At 54.7% G+C, this 24,806-nt stretch overlaps 1 protein-coding gene across 1 annotated transcript in view; it reads right to left on the bottom strand.

Annotated features, from left to right (window-relative positions):
* Window positions 1-24,806, bottom strand: part of NKD1 (NKD inhibitor of WNT signaling pathway 1) — an 86,204-nt gene that overhangs the window by 9,842 nt on the left and 51,556 nt on the right. Inside the window, exons 4-6 of the mRNA XM_060131566.1 lie at window positions 19,744-19,810; window positions 4,844-4,950; window positions 978-1,073 (exon numbers count right to left, since the gene is read on the bottom strand). Of these exons, the coding sequence (XP_059987549.1) occupies window positions 978-1,073; window positions 4,844-4,950; window positions 19,744-19,810 (270 nt within the window). The remainder of the gene's footprint in view (window positions 1-977; window positions 1,074-4,843; window positions 4,951-19,743; window positions 19,811-24,806) is intronic.

Below are 24,806 nucleotides of genomic sequence, written 5' to 3'. Positions count from 1 at the left end.
TCAAAGTCAGGATGCTGGCTGGAGCCTGAGAAGCCCTGCGTGAGCTGTCCTGCCGGCTCCCGGCTGCAGCCCTGTCTCTCTGGATAAGCAGCCACCGCACCAGTCTCCTCCGGTTCCTTAAATGCCCTGAGCGCTCTCACTCTCCCCGGCCCAGGGCTCTGCCCAGCTCAGCGCCTACGTCACCTCCTCCAAGAGGCTTCCCTGGACACTCCTGCCCATCTCGCTCATACCGCTCTGTTTATTTCCACCACTGAACACGTCACAGCTTACGATGACCCTGTGACTGTTCAGGCTCTGCTTCCCTCAGCGGACTGTTGGAGCTACACGGCTAGAAACTGCATCTGTGCTGTTGCCCACTGTGCACCCGGTACATAGGAGATGCACACAGCAGGTGCGCCATGCGCAGACTCACGTATGTAGAGAGGGCGCGAGGAACCGAGGGAGGAAAGAGATGTGGGGAGATTTGAGATTTGAGGGAGAGAGAGACAAAGGCATGTAGGCGGAGGGGAGGGGGAGGAGGAACGGGCCTGTGAACTGAGCTGCTGGCCGGGCCCTTGGGGCTGCTCGTTCCTGCATCAGTGGGGGTAGGCACTGCCTGGCCTCTGTCTGTCCAGCCCACCCCAGCTCCTGGGCAGACTGGCCGAGGTGGGAAGTGGCCTGGGGTGATCTCAGAGCTCCAGGACCAGAGAGAGAAGGAGGCAGGACAGGACTCTGTTGGGGCCCAGAGTCCTCCTCTAGGGAGGCCTGGGCTCAGCGCCTGCCTCTTGCCTCTTCTGCAGCAGGAATGGTGCCTCGGCCAAGAGCAGCCCGGCAGCCCCTCCCCTCCCCATTCACAGGTCTCCGTGAAGCTCCCAGCAGCCTCGCTCCTGCCCTCCCCACCTACCCTTAGGAGACCGGGAAGGGACAGCAGTGGTGGGCTCACCATGGGCCTGCACCTGAGGGCGTGGCCTGGCGGGAGGCCAGGCGGGTGCACTCACCTCACGGGTGACCTTGCCATTGTTGTCAAAGTCGTACAGAGTGAAGGTCCACTCCTGCCGGCTGTCCTCCTCCACAGACACGTCACACTGCAGCTCCTGGACACAAACAGACAACAGACGAACGTGGTTGGTCACACGGAGGCTGGAACACCCATAGGCCACGTCATGGGGCTGCCACCTCCCCCTGTCCTCCCCAGACTCTGTGTGAAGAAGAGCGTGATGACTACTGAGCCCACACGCCACAACTACTGAAGCCCGCGAGCCACAACTACTGAGCCCACGTGCCACAACTACTGAAGCCCGCACGCCATAACTACTGAAGCCCGCGCGCCATAACCACTGAAGGCCGCGTGCCTAGAGCCCGTGCTCCGCAACAAGAGAAGCCACCGCAATGAGAAGCCCACGCACCACAACGAAGAGTAGCCCCCGCTCACCGCAACCAGAGAAAAGCCCGCGCACCGCAACGAAGACCCAACTCAGCCAAAAAATTTTAAAAAAATAATAAATTTATTAAATAAATAAATACATTTATTTAAAAAAAAAAATAAGAGCGTGATGACCAAGACGTGATGGGCCCGGGAGAGAGGCCAAGCCGGGCAGGGGAGCGTGGGTCTGGGGAGAGGTGCCTGCCGGGTGCAGACAGTCTCTGGGTCTTCAAAGGCCAAGGACACACAAGGGGGGCTCTGGGAGGAGGCTCTGTGGCCTCAAGAAGAATGCACTTGGACCCAGGGCTAGACGCTACTGGAAGATGCAGGGGTGACTCAGGGAGCCGTGACGGGACTCCCAGGGTGGCCACCTGACCTGGAAGGTAGGACAGGAGGGGCATTAAGAGTTAAAGAGTCTGCCCCAGGGGCCAGCCCGGGCTTGGCCCTCCGCAGCTGCGTGACCTTGGACACGGCCCTGCTCTTCTCTGGGCCTCAGTTTCCCCTCACATAAATTATAGAAAATGATGGTATCGACCTCAGAAGGTTGTTGGGAGCATTAACTGCTCTGTCCCTCCACATTCCCCTGTAGCTGCGGTGGGCAGTCCCCGACCTCCCACCTCAGGCGCCCGGCTTCCCTGTCCGAAGGCAGCCCCAAGGAGTCAACCTGAACAAGGGAGGGGCCAGGCCGGGGGACACGCCTGAGCGCATTCCGAGTGGCTCTCCGAGGGGCCCCAGCAGACAGAGCCGAGCTGCCCGTGACCCGCCCATCAACCCCCCATCACGGGCGCCCCTGCTTCCCTGCTACCCCCTGGGATCACCTCCCAAGTCCTGTCTCGGTCGGCTTTAGGAGAACTGGAAACAAGTGCGTATGCCTCTTGGCACAGAGAAAAGCCTAATTAATGGTAGTAGCTGCTATTGTGTTTGCTGGAATGATTAATATAGTGATGACGTCATCATCATCACTCCCACAACCCGAGGTGTCCAACCACAGGGACTTGGAGCTGGGAAGCGGGGGCTCCGTCACTGGCGGCACATACGCGGGGGCCGGCGGAACCCCAGACAAAGAGATCCAGAAAGGATGGCCGTTTGGGGAAAGAGAATCCAAAAACGGCCTTCGAGAGCTACAGTTCTGTGAAAACAAGCAACGACACCCCCAGACCATCCTGTTCCACGTCTTGCCTCGGCCCACCTCTCCTTCTGCATGAGAACACGCTCAGCCCCCAGAGAGCGGAGGTGCCCGGCCTCCCAAGGCTGCTGGGAGTGAGCCCCAGCACGGCGTCCCTGCCCCTGGCTTCCACAGCTCAAGCCGGCTCCCTCCAGCAGTTCTCGGGCAGCCCACGCTGAGTTCAAAGTCGGCCTTCCCTCAGTTGTGACATGCCTGTCTGATACCCGCCAAGTGCCCACTCTGCTCTCTGAGGCACTGCGTCGTGCAGCACAGCAATCGGCCCACACACATGCCTGTACACGGGTGCGTGCTTGCGAGCACACACACACGGACACATATACGTATGCATATACACTCCCACACATACATACACATACCCACACATACATACATACACACGTGCATACACACACATTCATACGCACATGCACGCACATACACACACCTACGCGCGCGTGCACACACACACACACACACACACGCACGCACGGTGTTTACCTGCTTCCCTCTCCCAGCCCCTCCACTTGGCTCCAAAGACAGCTCGGGTTAGAAGTCCAGAAACACGGGTTAAGTAACCACCCCCACGTCCCGTGACCTTTGTCACGTGCACCTTCCTGTCCCCCCAGCCCCGGACCTCTCAGGTGAGTCTTCCTCTGGGACCATGGATGAGTCACAGGCAACAGCCGGCCCCACTCCGGAAGCGGACCCACTTGGGCTTCCTGGGAAGACGTCTGGGGCTGGGCCTTCCCTCTGCCGCTGGGCCTGGCATTGGCTTTGCCGAGCACCCCCAGAAGACCTGCAGGGACCCGGGGTCGGCGAGCTCAGGAAGAAGCTTAGCACCCACAGCTCCTCAACCAGATGCCGCCTGACCCCTCAGCGCCCGCATCCAGGGCCCTCAGCGACCTGTCTCACCCACACTCCTGCGTCATCCCCCTGACTCCCTGCACAACGCAGCTGGCTGTCCCGCACAGCCCACCGGCACTGCCAAGCCTCCAGGACTCTACCCTGCTGTTCCCTCCACCAGAAGTGGCCTCCTAAGCCCGAAGGCTACCCCCGTGCATCACCGCTCCCAACCCGTGCTCCAAGCCCAGAGGCTCAGATAGACCTCTGCCTGCAGCCACAGCTCCCTCCTCCGGGCACTGCACCGAGCGTCTGGACTGCCAAAATGCCCATCACCCCGCAGCCCTCTGGCCTCACTTAGGTGACCTCCCTGTCCCCTCCATGCTCCCAGATCCCCATCACGTCACCAACTGTGCAGTTACTGGGCCCGGGTCACTCATCTGTCCCCCTTGCCATGCTGTGCTCCATGAGGGCAGGAACCATGTCCAGTTCACTGCCGGGTTCCCTGGTACCCGCAGTTGTCAATCAACACTGGTTGGAAGGAGGAAAGAAAGTACTCATTCTGAATTGAACACCCTTTTAAGCACTTGAGACGCCTTGACTCAGCGTGCTTCCGACATCCCAATAAGATAGATATCGCCATTTCACGGGGTGGGGGCAAGTGAGGCAGCGGCAGAGCTGGGAACTGTCCCCCACCTGCTGGCCCCAGAGCTATGCCCTAGTGATCTCATGAAGGAAACAGAGGAGGAAGGAGGTGAGGGTAAAAGGAGGGCGGGGAGGAGCCGGTAATCTCCCTGAGGGCAGGTCTAGGTCTTGCTCTCAGCACCTGGCCCTATGCTTGGTACACAGAAGGAGCTTAATATTCCATTCGGGGAGGCAGGACAGACAGACTGTGGGCTCTGGGCACGCATGTACCCTTTGGTGTTGACCACCTGAGTCCCAGACAGAGTCAGGGACCTGCCCCAGGTCTCCTGGTCGTCCACACCCCACCCGAGAGTCCCCACATGCTCCCCAGAACAGCCTTGGGAGCTAGAAGCAAAGATTTCTTTCACCAATGAGGAAACTGAGGCCCAGAGAAGAGGGTGGTCACCCAGGCAGTAACAGCAGCACCAGGGCCAGGGTGTCGTCTCCCCCATTCATTCTCCTGTCCTTCCCCCAGGCCACCAGGCCACAGCCCAGGGGCATCCTCTGGCCACCACTCCATGTTGAGAGGGGCCCCAAGCTGAGAAGGGAGGGCAGAGGTGAGTCCCCAGGGCCTGAGCTGAGCTGGGGCGGCCCCAGAGGTAGCAGTAGAAACCTCTCCCAGAGGGCGGCTATTCACCCAGGAGGGGAGGGGCCTTCAAATCTGGATGGGCCTCAGCTTCCCTCCTCAAAAAGCAGCACCGAGAAGAGAAAACACCTCCATCCAGGGCCCAGCACCAGGAAAGGAAACTTACTTCGAATTTCAGCTGCTTCTTGGAGCCCGGGCAGGATTCGCCTGTCTTGTCCATCCTCTTCTCATCTCCACTGGCCAGCCCGTCCGTCTTCTCGGGAGGCAGGGCCACTGCAGGGAGAGGCGAGGGAGAAAGCGTGAGGAGGTGGGTCCCGAGCCTCCCAAGCCCAGGTGCCGGGCTGCGGGGCCACCAGCTCCCTGTGGCTTTGTCCCGAGGATGTCCTCACCATGGCGTGCGGCCCATTCTGCCCTGCCGGTTTGCTGGAGTCCAACTGCTCTGTCCTCTGGCCCCGTTAATGCCCAGGGCTGCCCCAGGGGAGACCCTCTTCCCAGGGCGCCTCTCTGCCCGCTGCTCAGGTCACCCCAGTGGGCCTCTCAGGCCTCTGTTCTCTGCAGCCCTGGTAAGCATCCTGAGGCCACCCAGGACAGTGCTGGGCCAAAGGGCAAGTGAATGAAGGCAGACAGGTGCTTTTGGAGCCCCCAGGGGGAGCTCTGGACCACAGCCACTTTCTGCAGTCTCTGCCTTCCAGGAGGACATTGTGGTGTCCTCGAAGATGCCACCTGCCTGGGCACACTGCATGCTACCTGCATGGGGCGCACTGGTGGGTGGTCAGGAAGAGGGATAGAAATGGGGAGTGATAGAAATGGAGCTCACTGGGGTAGGTGAAGGGCATATACACGAGCACACGCGCACACAGACACGCAGGCAGGCACACCATGGTATCTTCAGGAGCCGGCTCGCCCCGGGCCTTTCATTCTGCCTCTGCTCACCTAGAGGGTCCCCCCTCTGCCAAAGGTATTGAGCAGAGGGTTCTATGGTCCCTGTGCGTGCTCCCAGGAGCAGTGGGAAGGTGGGCATGAAAGCCCGGGGCCTGTGGACACCATTTTCCCGTGGATACCCCTAACGGGTGCCAGGAGAACGGTGCAGGGGAGCAGCCATCGTCTCTGAGCTACGACCCAGCCCACGAGGTTCCCTCGGATCTTGAAGGTCCCACAAGACCCCTTCAGCCCCTTCTGTCTCTGCCTGATAAAGGGGACTCAAGTTTGCTCAAAAATGTGCTTTCCAAACCAGCCTCACAGCTCCTCTCTTCAGATTCCCTCAGCTGCCCTGGGGCAGTGATTCTGTTGTCCTGTTTTACAGGGGAGCAAATGGAGCCTGGCTCCCACCTGAGGAGCTGTCCCCTTATGCCTGACTCAGGGTGGCCCAGGAGGGCCATGTAAGGAGCTGAGATGACTGGGCAGTGGCCCCAACCGTGGGTGGACTTCCTTGGGAAGTCAGGAGCCTGGAGAAATGCAGCCACCAGGCCAGGAAACTAGGTGGGGGGCTTTGCCTCCCCCCCCACCCCTGTCCTTACACCGCACTCACACACCCTTGCATACCAGGACCCAGGAGTGGATGCTGGGGTAGTTCCCCAACTCTCCTGCTTCACTTCTGCCCTGTGGGCCCAGCAGTTATCCAAAGCACTTCCCGTGGGGCCCCGCACAGCTTGGTGGCCTCCGTGCATAAAGATGAGGCAGTGACCTCACACAGTGCTGACTACACCGTTCAGCGACTCCCTTGGTCCTCACAGCAACCCTGTGAGGCAGTGACTGCTATCAGCTCCACTTTCCAGATGGGAAAACTGAGGCACAGAGAGGTTAAGTGCTTTGCTACTAATTGACGGGGCTGGGATTTGAACCCAAGCGACCTGGCTCGTGCTCTCGACCACTCCATGCCATTCCTGGCTTCAGGAGACTTGAGCCAGCCCAGGGAGAGGTTAGTCTCTGCTTGGGTTCTGACCCTCCCGACACTGTGTGTGGCCCTGGGCAGGTCACATAACTTCTCCAGACATCTCAGTTCCCTCAACTGTAGAATGGGGCTGATAACAGTCCCCTCCCCAGAGGATTCCTGTGTGGATTCAAGGAGCTATGACTGAAAGGGCTAAGACCCAGCCAGGGCCAGCACATGGGGTCCAGCCATTAGTAGTCATAGTCTGGGGAATGATGTCCCGACACATTTAATCTTTTAGGAATCATGAAGTGGGCAGCTAAGTTTTTTTTAAACTGAGGCTTTGGGATACAAACAGACACAAAGCGTCATACCAGCCTGGGTGGGGAGCAGGGCAGGGAGGAAGGAGATAAAGATAAGGATGCTCCAGTCACAGGCCAGACAGGCGGGGACAGGAAGGCCATGGCAGCCAGCGACTGACCCAGCCCCATCACAGCTCCCCTCGTGGCTGGGCCTGGGCGCTGAGGCAGCCGCCGCCGGGTGTCCCCGTCCTTCTCTTCACACCCAGTGGGATGCAGGGAGCCCCCGGCTCTGCACGTCCCCGCAGCAAGGCTACAACTCCCTAGAGCTGTCAGGGGCTCTGGCTAGAGATCCCGTCTCAGTCACAGACCCTGGCTCCTCCCTGGTCGTTTCACAGAATGAGGCCAATGAGAATAAACCTAAAAGATCTGGCTCCTCCGGGGTGGGGGCGCTTGGCATCCCCATCACTGGGGTGGTTGCAAGGGGAAGGTCACTGGTGCTGACCGCTCCTGGGGTAGTGGATGAAACCAAGTCCAGCCCTCCCTGCTCCTCCAAAGCAAACACCTCCAGGGCCAGGAGGTGCCCCGCTCTGGTGTGACGCCGAGCCCCAGGGAAGTCAGGTGGGAGACTGGCCAGTGACCCAAGGACAGCCAAGCATACGGCCTGCGCCGCCCTGATCCCTCCATCTCAAATCTATCGGTGCACTGCTGGGCCAGAGCTGCCACCATCATGGGAAGAAGAAAAAGAAAAAGAAGAAAGAAAACAAAGGCCAGCTCCATCTTCAAAGCTGCTGCCTCCCTCTGCCGAGGTCCTGGCTGGAGATGCAAGCCGGCCAGGCTTATCGAAACCAAACTTCAAGTTCAAAGGGAAGTTATCAGAAAACCACCTTCAGGTTCAATGTTGCTTTTCAAGTTCCACTTGATAAAACCCAAAGAAAAGAAACCTCTGTCCCTGCTCTCTCCTTCTCTGGACCACCCCTCCCCCTGACACCCAAACAGCCCGGGTCCTTCCTCAGGTCCTCCCCTCCTGCCTTCCTTTCTCCTCTCCCAGGGAGGAGAGGGACATCCCCCTCCATCCCTTATCCTCATCGTATGTCCTCTCCGAAGACCAGGGCTTTGTCCTTTCTTCACTAGGGGGGTCCGATCCCTCATCCCACCCTAGCTCAGAAAACCACCTGGACACCCAGCCGGGGCCGCTTCCCAGCATGGGGACAGGTACAGCCGGGTAGTAGGACTGCAAGCCATCTGCCCTGGGGCCTGGGGGCCAGGAACAGTCAGCGCCCCTTTGTCCCCACCAAAGAAAGTCTTTCTCCCTTTCACTCTCCCCTGCCCAGCGGCCAGAAGAGGTGGCAGATAACCAATCAGCAAGCCATGCAGACCCAATACCAGAGGCCTGGGCTGGGACTCAGGGACCCTGCTTCTCCATCCACACAACCCACTGAAACCAAACAACGAAAACCCGCCACCTGCCCCAGCCACCCCTGTGCAGAACAAATCGTCCTCCCTCCGTGCATCCGTCCTCGGGCACATGGGCAGGTGGGAGAAGGGTGAATGGGGCTCGCCACAGGCTGCCTGGGTCCAATCAACTGGAGATATTTTTGTCAAGATGGGTTTTAGCACCAGAGTCCAAGCGCATTCCCTGTCTCCTATTCCTGTCCAGCCCAGCAGGTTTCCCACCCCCCGCCCCCAGAGGTGATCTTTTGCGGGGCATAGTTTCAGGGGAACTCTGATCACTCTTCAACTGCAACAGTAACAACACTGCTAATTTGAAAGCAGAAAGGAAAGCCGTGCGAGGGGTAGGAGAAAAAGGAAGGGAAGGGACAGAGAGAGGAGGAACCAAAGCCTTTCACTTGCCTATGAAGCACCCTTGGGGACCTAGAGCAGGGGTTGGCAAACTACAGCCCGAGAGGCAAGCCAACCCACCGCCTGTTTTTGTAAATAAAGTTTTACTGGGACACAGAGACACTCACATCCATTGTCTATGGTGAAGCAGAGTTGAGTAGCTGCAACATAGACTCTAATGCCCACAAAGCCTAAAACATGTACTTTCCCAGCCCTTTACAGCAAAGCATGCGGACTGTGCCTTAGGTTAAGTGCAGCTCTGCACACCTACGAGGATACATCCTTGATAGGCAGGGTGCAGGCTTCGCCTGCTGCTCACCTGCTTGACTGGAAATCCTTGTGCAGTCCACAACCTGCCCAACCATACACAGTAGCCATGGAAGAAAGAAAACGTCAACTCTGCTTTCTTAAAACCAGGTCTCAGCTCCAACAAGTCTGGGGCAGTGTGTGGAGCTCCTTCTCTTTGGAAGCTGTTCCCTATCCCTCCTCTCACCACGGCCACAGCCACGAGGAGCCAGCCGGCCGTCTGTGTTTACCAGATGATGGCTCTGTCCCACATTAGCTCCCAACCTGGCATCTCTCCACCCCTAGCAACTGCCAGATTAAATGCATTACTTGACCATCTTCACCCGGCTCCCTTTGATGTTCCCTTCTCAAGCTTCAAAATACCTTTTGGAGGGAGATCAGACAGCATTAAACAGAATTACTAATTAATTAAGCAAAGTTAAAATTTAAACACTGTTTGTTGTGTTAGCCAAAAGCCTGAACAGAACAGACTTTTTTCCTCCGCTGAGATCAAAGACAGTCTCTTCCCTCTCCCCTCCCCCAGTTTAAAAAAAGGGGGTGGGGGTGGGGCGGAAGAGAGAGAGAAAGAGGAGAGTGCTTGAGCACCGCGGAGAGTAGGAAATGCCGGAATGGGCGCAACTCTGATCATGGGTCCCTGACACCCACCCAGGGACCTAATGGGAGGCATCTGAGGCTTATTTGGGACTTCACGCTGGGAGAGCCACGGTCACTTTCTCGGGACTGTTTAGCAGTGACCCAGGGAGCAGGACGGCATAGCCCACCCAGCCTGAGCTGTTGACAGCTGGCGCCGCCCAAGCATGAGAAGAAGAAGGGCTGTGAAATGAAACAGATCCAGCCTCCTGAGGCCCCACCCTCCTGAGCAGGACGAGCGCCCCAGGGTTCTTCCCCCCCTGGCCTTGGGGTCAGGGTCATTTGGGGTCATTGGGAGACCGGCTCTGAGAAGCCGGCTGTGCACGGTACAACTCTAGGGGGCGCTGTTCATATGCCGGACATCCTAGATTTGTGTATTGCTTGTGACCGTTTTCGGACAGATGGCAGAAAGATGTCTGGAGGAGGGGCCCCTTTTTCCAATTTGTACAGATGCATTTGTTGCTAGCAGAGGGCTGTCTAAACCCATTCAGTCTGCAGTCCTATCTGGGATCTCCTGATGGCTTCACGGGAGCCGGTCACATCCACGCAGGCAGAATGCAAGTTTCTCGAGAGAGCTGGCTCTGCTGGCTACTGCCTCCTGGGCTGCCCACAGTGCCTAGCACGTACCGTACGTGCACAGAGCAGATATTCCATCCCAGCGAGGTCCACTGCAGCAAACCCCACCCACAGGTGGACGGAAGGCAGGCTGCATAACAAACACCATGAATCTGGTGTGATTGAGACTGTGAACTGGCATGGGAAAGGGGGTGGTTTAAAAGGGGTAGGTCTGTTCCTGAATCCCAGATGTCGGCTAAAATCCAAACCCTGGATGATATCAGCCAATGCCAGCTTATTTTAACACAATCCAGAAAGGCCTGGTTGATATTAAACTTTGGAAGAAGAGACAAATTTGAAACATGTATGATTAAATCAGCCCCACCAAAGACCAGAAATTACTAACGCTGAAATGCCAGGTGCACACCTCTCTTAGCCTGGTTACCTGGCAAGTTCCTCTCAGTTGATACAATGTAAGTAAGATTTAACACAAGCCAGAGCTTGGACCCTGGCCTTAATGTAGCCACAGGCCTTTCTCAATTGTCCACATGCAGATTATCTGCCACAAATATTTTAGGCTCAGGGTGGCTTGCCAGGATGTTTCTGACTCCCCAACCCTCCGAAAGCAGCTGTTAGAGGGAATGCAGATGAATTTTAATATTAGCCTATGCCAAATATAATTAGGAGGGTAAATCTACTGCCAGTAAAAAGAGAAAGATATCATATGTGCATTCCAGGCCAAATGGTTTCTTGCATTATCTGCGTGAGGCTCTCCTCGGGGAACGAGGGTCTAGAGATACGCAAATCTATTTGTCCCTGCACACGGCAGCGGGCTGTACGTGGAAGCTGGTAACGTTAGTGGGTGCACACGTTATTCCATTAGGTCCTCTTAATAGCACCATGCGGGGTGTGTTACCGTTTGCATTTTACAAGAGGGAACGAAGTGTAAAAAGCAAACTTGATTGAGCCATTTCCCCGCTGCTGTCTCTCAGCCCCATCTCTCCACCGAGCTGCTTTTCCCCACCAAGAGCACACTCTTTCTGTCTCTCCAACTCCTGTCCACCTTTCAGGTCTTCACTGTAAACGTCCCTACCTCTGAGAAGAAATGCCCTCATGCCCTCAGGGGGCTAGGTTAGATTTCCCTGCTCAGTGATCCCCGCTTATACTCTCATTATCATTATTCATTTGACCGAATGCTCCTGCTGCACCTCCAACATACATTACGGTGCCTGTCACCCTACGTAGAAGTGTCTCATCGTCACCATCATCAAAATGAAACAACAGGAAGCAGCACAATCAGGATGTGAGCGCAGACGGTGTAGGAACAGAAAACTAAAATCCCAGTTTCCTGCCTCCCCAGCCACTGTTCTCTCCATTCTGTCACCCAACAATAGTTAACACCTGTTCCTGCCTGTCCCACAACCATTCTCCCCTTCTGATAATAGCATCTGGGTTTTCTCCAGGGGGCCACCCCTCCCCCATCTCAATCCATCTGGTTTACCAGGGGCTGATCCCACTCCGAGCTTCCGGGATGCGCCCAGCGCCCAGACCCGACCAGCTTATTTCATCCTGATGGCCCTGTGACTTAGCTCAGTGCCAAAGGACGGTTCATCGTGGAGCTAACGAAGCTAGAGCTTCTGGGCCTCTCGCTTGCACGGGCCTCTTCCAAGTTGGAACGTGTTGACATTGGTTGGTTGGTTGTTTTTGTGGCACTTTCAAAATTAGATATTTTATCCTCAATCGGTTAAGAACACTGTTTCTTCCCATTCTGACTTCCCACACGTCCCCTTGTGTCACATGGTATTGGAGTGAACACGAGCATTTCTGGAATCACGCTAAGGGGAGGGTGAGTTGGGGATATATTTATTTAGGTTTACTGGGAAATATATTGTAAACAGTAATATATAAATACATATATTTGTATATAACTGGTTCATAGTTATGAAAGAGAAGCATGTCTTCTTTTTCTTAAAGAAGACCCCACCAAACTGGATAAGCTTGGGTCCCACAAAATCTATACCTACTTTGTCCAGTAAAGTAAGAATCAAACTTCTGCAAGAAATAATGGACTTGGGAGCTCTCTTTCACCTGCGATAGCTCAGCTTGTAGGATGTGAGCACCCAGATCAGGGTAGTCATCTTGGCCACCTTAGTGGGAGAGACTAACAGAGGGCAGAGGGAGAGATGATGGAGGGAGAGAGGATGAACTACGTGTGTGTATGTGTGTGTGCTTTGATGACATGGTTTGAGCTCCTGGATCCAACCAGCCCTTCTTAGGCAAGATCTACTCCAGGGTTTTTCAATTTCATGAGGCAGATCTTAAGCGAGTTTGGGTTGCATATCCGAAAGAACCCAAAGAATCCTGACTTAACTATCCATCACTTGGAGCCCTTGCTTTTCAGGAAAAACAAAACCAACAACAACATATAATTGACCCAGTGCAATACTCTCGAAGCTGGTTTCTGGCAGTTTCCACCAGCAGGTGTCTACCCCTTCCTGGGTTTTTTTCTCCTCACTCCTGCTTCCCCAGGTTACATTTTTCTGTAAGTAGATTTTATTTAAGGGCCAGTTGTGACTGAGGGGAAAGAAGAAAGGGGAAAAAAAAAAAAGCCCTTCCCAACAAATAGCATTCTGGCCTTTTTTTCTCATCAGAGCATAAGGTTGATGGCCACTCTGCTTTGAGGTTTGAATAGGATTGAGACGAAACATCTGTTGGGGGAAGGAGGGGGAAACGCCGGGAGAGGGAGAGGGAAAGGGAAAAAAGCCTTCTTTGGGCTAAAAATATCATGTCCCTTCCACTCTCCCCCATCCCCACCCAAGTTAAAACATGTGATGAAATTCAACTTTTAAAATCTAACCCCGAGCTACTTGAAACTATGAAAGCCTCCTCGGTATCTGACACCAGTCAGAATTTCCACTGTTCAAGCTGAGCTTTTATGAAGAACAGACTTGAGAGAAACTGCTGTCGCGGCTGAAGCCCGGGCTTCTGGGGGGACTGCACTGGAGTGGAGTCTGGGCGACTGACACTCACCGGCAGGACAGGCTCTGAACTGAGGGAGAGAAGCCAGCGGGGTGTGGCCTGCCTGCCCCCTCTGTCTGGGGGTCCCTGCTGCTCTGCAGTGAACTCCCCTTCCTCCCAGACTTATGGGAACCACCGGCCAGCCCCACCAATTGACAAGCGTCACCCAGGACTCCCATGGAGCTATCTGTGGCCACTTCCTGAGAAGTCCTCACTCTCTCCCTCTCTCTCTCCGTCTCTCTGTCTCTCTCTCTCTTTTCCCCAAATGATCCCTGAACTCTAGACTCGGTGTCCAACTGTCTACTCAGCATCCCTACCTGCCTGTCAAACAGGCGTCTTGAAACTGACATATCCAGAAACGAAAGCCTTGACTGTCACCTGCCAATACCTCCACCGCAGAAGTACCAGCAACATTTCCTTAGTTCCTTAAGCCAAAACTCTAAGGTGTGCCCGGGATCCCTTTCTTTCCCCCGCCCCCGACAGCCCACCTCCTGTCTCCCAGCCCTCCCCCCTCTCCCCCACACCCATCCACTTCTCTCCAGCCCCTCAGCCCCAGGCTAGGCCAAGGCCATCACCTCTCCCCTGCACTATCGCAATCACCTCCTGTTTTCATTGTTTCCTTCCTTCCTCGGAATGACCCAACCTTCCCAGGAGCCACAATTAACTGGTGAAAATGGAAGTCAGAATCTGACACTCTCCTACCTCAAACTTTCCCACAGTTTCTCTCCAAAAGCAGCGTGAAACCCAAGCCCGTGGCCCCATGCTCATCCCCCAGGTCTCCTGCTGCCACATGAGCCTCCCCTCTGTGCTCCCCTAAACCCCACGTTCCTCCCATCTGGGGTTCGGCTCACCCTTCACATCCTCCCGTGGCGGCTCGTTCCTGGTACATGCATGTCCGCTGAAATGTCACCTCCTCAGAGAGGCCTGTCACACTCCACCCTTCCCTGGGTGTCACCTCTTCCCTGAGCGCCACTCCCAGAGCCTTGTGTGCTCACTCCCTGGCTTATGTATCTACTACCCTGCCTCCTCCATGTCGACACCCTGACAGCAAGGTCTGCCGACCTCGTGGGTGCCTCGAACCCAGAGCCCAGCAAGGCCCCACACCTGCAGCGGGTACTCAGTAAATACTTGCTGAGTGAGGAAGAGACTGTCCTCAGTCTGCTGTGTGACCTTGGACAGGTCACATCCCCTCTCTGGGCCTCAGATTTCTTACCACAAAGGAAGGGAACTAACGGCCTCCCAAGGGCTCCTCTGCTCTGTGAATGGTTGACATCTCATACCTGGGAGCCTGGATGGACTGGAGGGGGGCACATGGGGCCTGCCTGGGGGCCTGCCTCCAGTGACTTCACGGTATTGGCTTAACTCTTCTTGTGAGCACAGTCGTGACGTCCTCCACTGACAATTTTTCAACTTTACAATGGTGCAAAAATGATACACAATCAGTAGAAACTGTACTCCGCATTTCAAAGCTGCATCGTTTCCCGTGCCGGCGATACGCGCAGTACGACCCCTCTTGTGATGCTGGGCAGCAGCAGTGGGTCCCAGGTCCCAGTCAGCCACACGATCACAAGGGTCAGTAATCCATACACGTACAACCATTCTGTACCCAGACAGCCATTCTGCCTTTCACTTCCAGTACAGCATTCAATAAAGGACAGGAGCTATTCAAGACTTGATTATAAATAGGTTTTGTGTTAGATGATTTTGCCCAAGTGTAGGCTAATGTAAAGTGGGCAAGGCTAAGCTATGACGTTCGGTAGGTGAGCTGTACGCAATGCACTTTCGACTAACGATATTTTCAACTGACAATGGGTTTATTGGGGCATAACCCCATCGTAAGTCAAGGAAGATCTGTATTTATTGAGCACTTATGGCATGCCAGGCTATGTTGCGCACTGAGAGTGATAGGAGACACTCGGAGAGTCTAATAGGATTAAAGAAGCTTTGAAAATAGGCCTTCTTTGATCTGGACTAGTAAATAATTACAAACACCAGTTGGCTCCCCCTCAAGAAAGAGGAACCCACGAGACAAGAGTCAGGACAGCTCACAGACACGGGCATACGCTGAACCAGGGCTGTTCTCGGGGCTTATATAACCTCGCCATCTGCACAGGAACTCTGAGGAAGGAATACTATGACTGCCCCCAACAAGAAACTGAAGCACAGAGAAGTTAAGTGACTCTCCCAAGGTCACACAGTGAGTGGTGGTAAAGCCAGGCTGGATCTGGGGTCTGACTTCAGAATAAAGGGAGAAGGGTGCCTCTCATGCACTCCGATGGGGTTGCAGGAAGACAAAGTTCGAGCCATGCAGACTGGGACAGGCCCTGGACTCACAGTGGGGCTGCTCAGCCGTCCGGGTCTCAGTCCCAACACCACTGCTCTGCTCGGCAGGACCACGGCCAGGGAAGCAGAGACCCCACGGACTCTGCCAGGCGAAACCCGGCTTGGGCCAAATGAAGGCCTGCCTGGCAGCAGCCCTGGGAGCCTGGAGGGAGGGCCTGGCCCCCGTGGGAAGGGCCGCCTGACTCAGGGGCTTTTGGTCCTTAATGCAGGCAGGACTGGGTTCTGTGGAGTCAACTTTCTATGGAAGATGCCAAGCTGGTTGCACTCTGCCCGCTGTCCCCTCCAAGCGAAGAGGTCAACAGACAAGAAACAGCCACGATACTGAGACTCAGAGGGCAGAGGCTGCGGGTGAGAGGCGGGCGAGAGCTAAGACGCTGGAGAGAAGGGGCCTGCGACCAGGTCTCTCCCTCCTGACGGGAACAGTACTTCAGTCTTTGCTGGGTCGGGAGGACACCCCCAGACACAGGGCTTCCCGGATGCCTGACACCAATGTCCACCTCGGGCCACAAGCCACAGGCTGCCACCACCTGTCGTCCTGCCCAACTGGGGAGGTGGGGACATCGGGTGGGCACTGGAGTGAAGTGTGGGATGACCCTCCCCAGTCCTCAGCGCCCTGCTGGGTCAGCAGAGGAAGGTCCCTCTGGCCACCCCACCACCCCCCCAGCTCCCAAGCTGCGGGTCCCGCCCTCCACACCCGGCCAGCTCTGGAGCGCGGGACTTTTCATGCTTACTTTGTTCTCTGCACAGTTCAAAAGGAGCTCACAGCCCCAGCCCTAGCTCCAAGCCCAGCCTTAATCTCCCATCCCGTGAGCTCCCAGCTGGCCAGTTAAGGCAGTTAAGACGCTGGATTAGGGCCGGCTTTACATAACAACGCAGGAGCTAAAGCCATCCTCTCCTGGGATGGCTAAAAGACTTCTTTTTATCTTCACGCCTCAGATGGCCTTTTTTTCCCTTAACAGCCCTCCAGCCAGCCAAGAGGCAATGAACTTGGCCGACAGGAAGACAAAGAAGAGATTCAGGATTCAGCTTGCTCTCCCTTGGCCCGAGGCACAGAGGGATGCCCGCAGCCCCAGCTCCAGGCCAGGTGGACGCTCCTCCGTGGCCAGACTCGGCAGAGCTACTCTCACCAGGCCTAGCCGTGGGGTGGCCTGCCGTCCACAGCCATGTCCTTCATCCTGGGGCGGGAGGGGGCGCCTCGGACCTGGCGCCAACGGTGGCCGGAGAACCACAGACGGTCACTGGGGCCAGCATCACCTCCAAGGAGTCTCAGGGGCCACACAGGCAGGCCCAGAGCAGTCCCACCCTACTGCTTTATTTACACTATTTTCACTTTTTAATTCTGTTATTAGTCTTTCATTTCAAAGGAATATATGATCACATTCTTCTCGTAAAACTTAAAACGTGAATTACAGTTAATACTACAATCCTCTGACCACGCTTTCCAATTTTAGTCTCTTCCTCCCCCGTCCAGAAGGAACTACTGTATCTGTCCGTCTAGACCTCTAGCTACACAACAGTATACATACATATGTGGTATACATTCATATATACAAGGAAATACAGAGTATTGTCTGGTACCCTTTTTTACATAAAAGATAACATACTGAATATAACACACCGCATCTCTCGGCAACCTGGTCTGTCTTACCTTTTGTGCTTCTGTGTAAGCTTTTGTTTGAAGAAAAGGGCTGGAAACTTGACCACCAGCAACCTGATGTAACCCCTCAGTTGGGAAACTGAGTCAGGCTAGTGACTCCCAACCCCTCCCCTCGTCAGTGGTGGCACTGATGTGCCTGGACACCATGAGTGATTGGCAAGGTGCCCAGGCTGCCCTCAAAGCTCGACCTGCAGCTGGTGGGCCGTAGGGACAGACCAAGTGCCACCAATCTCCGCACTTTGCCCCGACAGGAGCTGGGACCCTCGGGCACCCCCTATTTATCCCCCATCCGTCAACCAATGTTTGTAAGTACCACCCCACAGCAGTTCATCCTTCCTGCAAGGTGCCCACGTCCTCTGAGCAGCAACAGAGTCCACATCCCCATGCATCGTGTCACAGAGGGCGAAGGGGCCCCAAGAGGGAGGGGCCTGGCCAAGAGCCACAGCAAGTCACTGCAGGAGCGGGCAGGGGAGCCAGGTCTATGGGCTCCTAGGCCAAGTGCTCTTCCTACTTCATTACAACAGGGCATGCTCTGCACAGAGAGATCAAACAAAGCAGAGAGAGGTGGATTCTGTGGGCAGGCTGTTTCATGTCTGCAGGGAAAGATGCCGCATGTGAAATCAATTACATGCTTTCAGACTGAGCCTCAATGGCCAGAGAGTTGCCTCATTTAGGGTAGTGACCAGGGACCCAATAAATGATGAACAGATAGACAGATGGTGAGATAGGTGGATGGCAACTGGAGGATGGTTAAATGGGTTAAGGAATGAGTGATGGATGACGAAGAGATGGGCAGAGGATGGATTATGGGTGGCTAGGTGATACATAAAGGCTGGCCAGCTGATGGATGGGTGACAAAAGAGTATGTAGATGAATGAATAGGCAGTGATGGCTGGGTGACAGGGGGAGCAACAAACGGATGGATGAGTGCTGGATGGGGTAGGTCATGGATTATTGGGTGGGTGATGAGTGAGTGATGGGTAGATGAATGGATAGATAGATGAGTGGACAGGTGGGTGCTTGGATGGCTAGTGAATAGGTGGTGGATGGAATAGATGGAAGGATGAATGAACAAGAGGATGAACTTGCTAAGTTACCAGGTGAATGAGCAAATGAATAGAAAATGGAATGAGTGCTGAAGCCCACGTAATCAATATCTGGGGTCACCTCAGCCTCCAGACCCTACATCCTGCAGACCTTTACCTGACTGCCCAGATCTACTCTAGGTACCAAGCCCCAGCGTCTTTCCATGGAGCTGAGGATAATAGCTGAGGCTCGGGGGAGCCCAGGGCACAATGAGAATCAAAGCCACTGAATCCCTGAGTGTAGCCACCAGATCCACAGGCAAACATGCTCAAGGGAAACACCCCAGAGCCTGGACAGAGCTGTCTGTTCCCCTTCTATTCAGGACCTGCTCGAATTTAAGCAAAGTCTGAGAGATATCTGGGTCTCCAGCCAGCCTCCAGCTCCCGGGCTACTGAATGAATCTCTCAAAATAGCGCTTCTCAAAGTACAATGAGCATACAAGTTATCTGGGGAGCCTATTGCAGGGCAGACTGGATTCAGTAGCCTGGGTGGAGCCAGGGATTCTACATTTATCACAGCTCTCAGGCCCCACGTGGCCACAGTCCTCAGGTCTGGCCCAGGCTCTGCTCCAGAACCTCCCGGCACAGTCTCCTCTCCTGTCAAGACCCTACAAGCCCTCCAAGGCCTAGATTCCCCCCAGAGACCCCTGGGCCCCCAGCTCTCCTAACAGCTGCCTGTCCTGGTCCCAGCAGAGAGGGCTTTACTGTCATAAGGCTGCCCCAGTTCGGTGATGCTCTCCTCTGATTCAGAGTAAAAAAGGGAAATGCTATCCCTTTCAGCAAATGCTTTCCGATCCCATCCGGTCCTTTCACCAACTCAGGGAATCAGGCAGGAAAAGGCCCTCGTTCCCATTCTACAAACATGGAAACTTGGGCTCCGAAAGGGTACATGGCTTCCCAAAGTCAAATCAGCATGCCAGTGGCTGGCCAGCCCTCTGCTCGAGTGTCCTAATTCTTTCTACAATGCAGTGCTTCTCCTTGAAGAGAGAAAGGAGTGAGAGCTACAGAGGAGAGCGGGGAGGGGCTGGGGGTGTTCGTGCGTGTGTGCACATACCCGTGCTCCAGGTGAGTGACACAAGCAGAGAAACACAAGGGCTACTTCATGCAGTGCTCACTACATACCTAACTCTGCTTGAGGGGCCTATGAGTGGTCACTATGCTCACCCCCAATGGGGAAGCTGAGGTCAAACAACCTGTTCAAGACCCCACGGCTAACACGGAGCAGGGCCAGGATGTGAGCCTGGGTGGTCTGAATCCACTCCCGGGGTGGACCTACGAGATGCTACACTTCCCTCTTGCTTCTCACCCCACCTACTCCCAGCCCACCCCCACCGAGAGTCAGAGTCCTGTCCTCCTCCACCTGGTCTGCCGGTTTTCTGGAGGGTACTTGGGGCATGAGGTAGACCAGATGGCCCTTCCCCACCTCACTGCCTTTGGGAAGAAAGCAATGGACTCCAATACCTTCTAACCGAAAGTCTTCCTCTTCCTCCTCGCTGAGCGTTTCTCTGAAAACTTCGCCCACGAGCTCCTACAGGAAGAAAAAGCAGGGATATTAAAGGAGTATTGGGGTCAGGTAGGAACCTGGCATCATTACGGCCAAGGTGGCATTGTGAACGTGTGTGTGGCTGGTCGCAAAGAAGCAGGGACCCTGTTCTGATTGGAATTTAGGTCAACTATGTAGATCCTATCACACTTGAAAAGTTAATCACTGCACTACTTTTTAGGAACTAAGTTATTCTCAGCTTATAGCCCGCCACAAAACATTACACAGGACCACACTTCTCCCCCGGAAAGGGAGCTCCACCCTCCACCCTGGAAAAGACAAAGATGAGATCAGAAAATGTCCCTCCTCTATCCCTCTGAGCCAACTTGATGGACTCGGGACCATAGTCACCCCTGTGGGTCCCAAGAAGAGACCTCAGTTTGGATCCTTCCTCTACCAGAGGGTCCCAGGTGGGCTGTCTCGGTGGGTTTATAACGAGGACCTGGTGTGCTATAGGGCAGGCTCCCTAACACAAACCCAAACTCTTCAGCACAATATCTAGAAAGCTATAGGCTCCGCCTTCAACTGACCTTCAGTCACGCCTCCTGCATCTCCCCCAACACACACACCTTCCAGCTACTGGCCTGCACACGCCTTGCCTTGGTCCCCAAGCATGAGTTAAAAATGTCCGGTATCTCATCCCATGTAGCAGAGCTGCTCCCAATCAGTGGTGAGGCTGCCACCCAGGTGTTGTCAGGCTGGCAAGGGAAGTTTGTTTGGTCCACAGGCTGGGAGGCTGGGAAATTTCTGGGATGGCAATAAAGGTCCCATCTATCTGACCCCACCCCAGCAGGACAACTCTAGGTACAGAGGAGAACAGACTAGCGCTTGTCAAACCGTCTTCTGTATTTATTGGTATTCTGCCAGGAGGAGTGAAGTGATCAAAAAAGACTGTTTTAAACAAAGGTAAACGAGACCCCTTACTGCAGGACTTACTATGGTAACGGATGCTGCGGATATCTAAGTAGTAGCTTATGCTGCATCCCTCAGACCTATTTAGACCATGAAGTTTTGTTTTTCAAAAGCATCACATGGGATTTGTGTTCTGAGGAACCCACGTTGGGAAACGCTCCTCTTTGGGGGAGGAGAGATGAGGTTGGGGGGGTGGGGTGTCACACCGCTTTATCTTTTTTAATGCCCACAGGATGCTGTGGCAGTGCTTCTTGAACCACAAAAAGGCAAGCAATAAAAAAGCCCAAACTCAGCAGCTCTCACCAACTTCTCCTTTTGAAAAAGAAAGAAAAAAAGTATAAAGAAAAAGAAAAAACACCCTCTTCTTGAAAAATCAGAAGAAAAAAAACCCTGCACTGGAGATGCTTGAAAGAAAAACCAGAGCTCGCCTTGATTAACAAAAGAAAAACAATGCTTTGTATAGCTGATCTTATCAATTGGACACAGCTGGAGATAAGTCTCTCGCATGCATGTTTTTTAAAGATGAACAGCTAACGTTTTATGGATTAGAGATGGTTTTCTCTGTTCTCTTTCTTCTTTCAAATCGTTCTGGGGCATTACACACTCTTCCTTAGAGGTTGTTCAAATGTGGTCATTCAGACTCCTGGTGTCCCATGGACTTCAAAACCAGGCTGCTTTATTCCTCGAGTCAGGATGTCTTCTCTCTCCTCCTCTGCCAATTATTATAATCACCGAACACTTCCTGGGCTTGTAAACTGGCTGTTTGTGTTAACAGAGCTGGAGTTGACGGGGGAACTGGGAGACGGTGACAGGAAAGGGCCGCACTCGGCTGGCATCATTAGATGGCTGGGATGCCCCAGCAGCCAATTAGAGTCGATCTTTCATGCCAGAGGAAGACGGATGCCGCTTCCCTGGAAAGGCTGGCAGGCAGCGCTTCCTCACAGGAGCGGGCGACCATCTTCAAGAGAAACGACACACCTGATTGTGCTGGGGCCTTGTGGAGGCTGGGAGCCGGCGCTGACCTCTGTGCCACCCTGGCCACTCCGGGCAAGGCCGACAGGACCCGTGAGGTGGAAACTTTGGGGCACCTGCATCTTTTTATTGGCACACTCAGAGGAGTTTAAAGACTCCGAATGTCACCAGCAGCAAAGCAGCCGTCTGGAAGCCCTATAACGATGCCTCGCCGTGTGTATAACACACCCACAGTCATCACTCTGATGACGGCTTCAATGCTCTCTGAGAAGAACTGTCAGCTGAGAGGACCCAGCTCTCTGACATATTAAAGATATGTCTCTGCATATTAAAGCAGAGTTCTGGCAAGTTCTGGGGTCGGTCTCTTCCCGGTAAACCTTACCCTGCTCTGTATAACAGATCGAAGGGCCCTCAGCACCGTGGTCCGCTGACACACAGTGCAGCGCAGGTGCCCAACTCTGGTAAAAATTCATTTCCTCCACTGACCCAGACAGCCCGGGGCCTGAGGAGTGCCGTGTCTGTGGTCCTCAAGCTTTGAATCACTGCACCAGAGGCAACGTAAACTGTTGAGCCAGACACAGGATCACATCCTGGCTCCATGGCCGCCCTCGCCCTGGATGTGGCGTCAGCCACTGCCTTCTGCGAACCTCAATCTACTTACCTGTAAAACGGGCATATGGTGATAAACCACAACAATAAGAAGACAGCTGACACTTATTGTGCCTTTCCTATGCGCCGAGCACTTTATATTATCTCCCTTTATCATCATAGCAGCCCTGCTCTTTCCATCTCTCAAGGAACAGATGCTCCAAAAAATGATTTGCAACTTGTAAAGTGAGAGGTAGAATTGCTATTGTTTTTTTTTCTACAAAGAAAGTGCCCCAGCCCTCAAGGAATGAGACAGGAAAATGATGCCAATGACAGTCACTTACATCACCAAGCACTCATGACGTATGAGGCACCGACCAACTGGAATCTTCACCAGAACCTCTGGAGAACAGGGTTCCCAAGAGCCCTGGCTTTAAACAAGGAGGAGCCTCCAAGAGGCCCGGCGACTGGCTCTGGGTCATCAGCAGAGCCAAGACTTGAGTCACCTCCTTCCAGTGCCTGGCCTGAGCTTGTACAGTGGAATCGGGGCTCCTGTGGGCATGGGGACAGAGGTGGCCAAGAGTCCTGCCACTTGCCAGGGACCAAGAATCACGCTTAAAGAAGTGCAAGAAAACAGCCCAGCCAGCAGCTCCAGTGGGTCAGGGGCCAAGTACTCCCATCTGTCCTGCAGGACTCAAAAGCCCCACGGCTCCTCCCCCGTAGATTTGGGACAGGGCCAAGAGTCAGCCGGGAACCCTGCATGCAGGGTTTGGGGCCAGGCCCTCAGGACCATCCTGCAGGAAGGCACTTGTACCCCTCGACAGCCACGAGCCCCAGTGGGAACCCTAGCACGGAGGGTGCAGGGCGTGGAACTGGCGTTGCTCAGACCTTGGTTCAAATTCCAGCTCTGCATCACACAAGCCGGTCATCTGGGGGAAGAAGCTTTATCTCCAGCGTGCCTCAGTCTCCCCAGCTGTGCACAGGGACGAGAGCAGTCACACTGTCTCAGGGTGGGTGTGAAGATCGAGCAAGCCATTGCACGAAAAGTACTTAGCATTACAGCTGATACCACGATGGGGGCTCGACAGACAGTATTTACTGTTTATTACTCCGACTCTTATTGTCAAATAGCTACCAGAACGTTGCTGGGCAAAGCTCACCAGACCCAAAGTGCCCCTGCAGACACCGAGAAACACGCTCTTCTCCTGCCTGGTGCACATTTCTAGCGCTTTGCATTTAATCCCCAGGGCAGTCCTTTGAGGTAGAACCACTATTATCCCCACTTTACAGATGATGAAACTGAGGCACATACAGGTTAAGTGACTTGCCCAAGGTCACAGAGCTAGTAAGTGTCAGAGCCAAGATTGAAGGCAGGCTGCCTGGCTCCACTGCCCTATAGGAAGCCCACACTCGGGGCATGGTAGGCAGTCATCTCCCTTTGTCCACTCAGCCATCGCTCTGGCCCCCTGGTGCCAGGCCCCCTCTGCTCTGGCCCCCAGGACAGTCAGACTCAGCCTCTGCTCCAAATTCTCATCAAAGACTTTCCTGGATCCCCAGACCTTCTGCCCCACCCAGCCTGGTGCCAGGCTGCCTCCTGCCTAGTGGCCGGGCTTGGTGGCCTCTCAGGCCACAGGATCCGGACCTGCCTCCCTCCCAAGTCCCAGCACTGCCCTCCTCTGCCCCATGCTGGGCCCCAGGAAGAGAGGGCAGCTCCTCCGCGTGCCGAGAGTGCAGCCAGCACCAGCCCAGAGCCCAGAGCTGCAGGCACAGTGCCTTATAAGGCCTCCGGAGACGGGAGCCCACATCAAAACAGGGCCTTGGGGGGCGGGCTGGAGTTCGGTTGGGGTTTTTCCTCTTTGTCTTTGAGACTTCATAACCCGGAGCTTAATATCTCTCCCCATTGCCTGCCCCAGCAGTTCTTTGTCAATCTTTCTGTTCTCTAAGAGCTAACAGATGTTAGTGCCACGGGGTTTCAAAGGAAACTCCTGGTGCCCACAGAACACGGCACAACTTATAGATTCCAAGAATGCACAGGGCTGGGACATGCCGGGGGAAGAGAAGGGTGGGAGGCAGGACCCAGCCACCCTGTAACCCTTAGATCCAAGCAGTCTGCCCTGGACCTGATCCAGGAAATTCCTGGCGAGCTCCCTCTTCCCAGCACACTGCACAGAGGCAGCGTTCCTGGGGAACTGGCGCTGCTGTGGGCAGGGCCCTTGGAGAGCAAGCTCTGGCCGGTCAGGGCAGGGATGCTCCGTTCCCAGAACCCAGCCGGACCTGGGAGGCAGGCGCCTGCCTGCCCGCCCTTGGGAGCTGAGTGATAGCAGATGCTTTACTTAACCCCTCTGGGCCCCATTTTACTCTTCTGTAAAACGGGGATTTCGATGTCAAAGAGAACTCCGTAAGAAAGTACAGACAGAATACCTAGGACGGTGTCTGATGCAAAGGTGGGAACACAAGCATGAACTTCTCTCTTCCTTCTGTAGCGCCCTACTCCTGCCACGTGCTCAGA

Source organism: Lagenorhynchus albirostris, chromosome 19 (assembly GCF_949774975.1).
Source record: "Lagenorhynchus albirostris chromosome 19, mLagAlb1.1, whole genome shotgun sequence".
Classification (NCBI taxonomy): domain Eukaryota; kingdom Metazoa; phylum Chordata; class Mammalia; order Artiodactyla; family Delphinidae; genus Lagenorhynchus; species Lagenorhynchus albirostris.
This window is presented reverse-complemented; position numbering and strand designations above follow the sequence as displayed.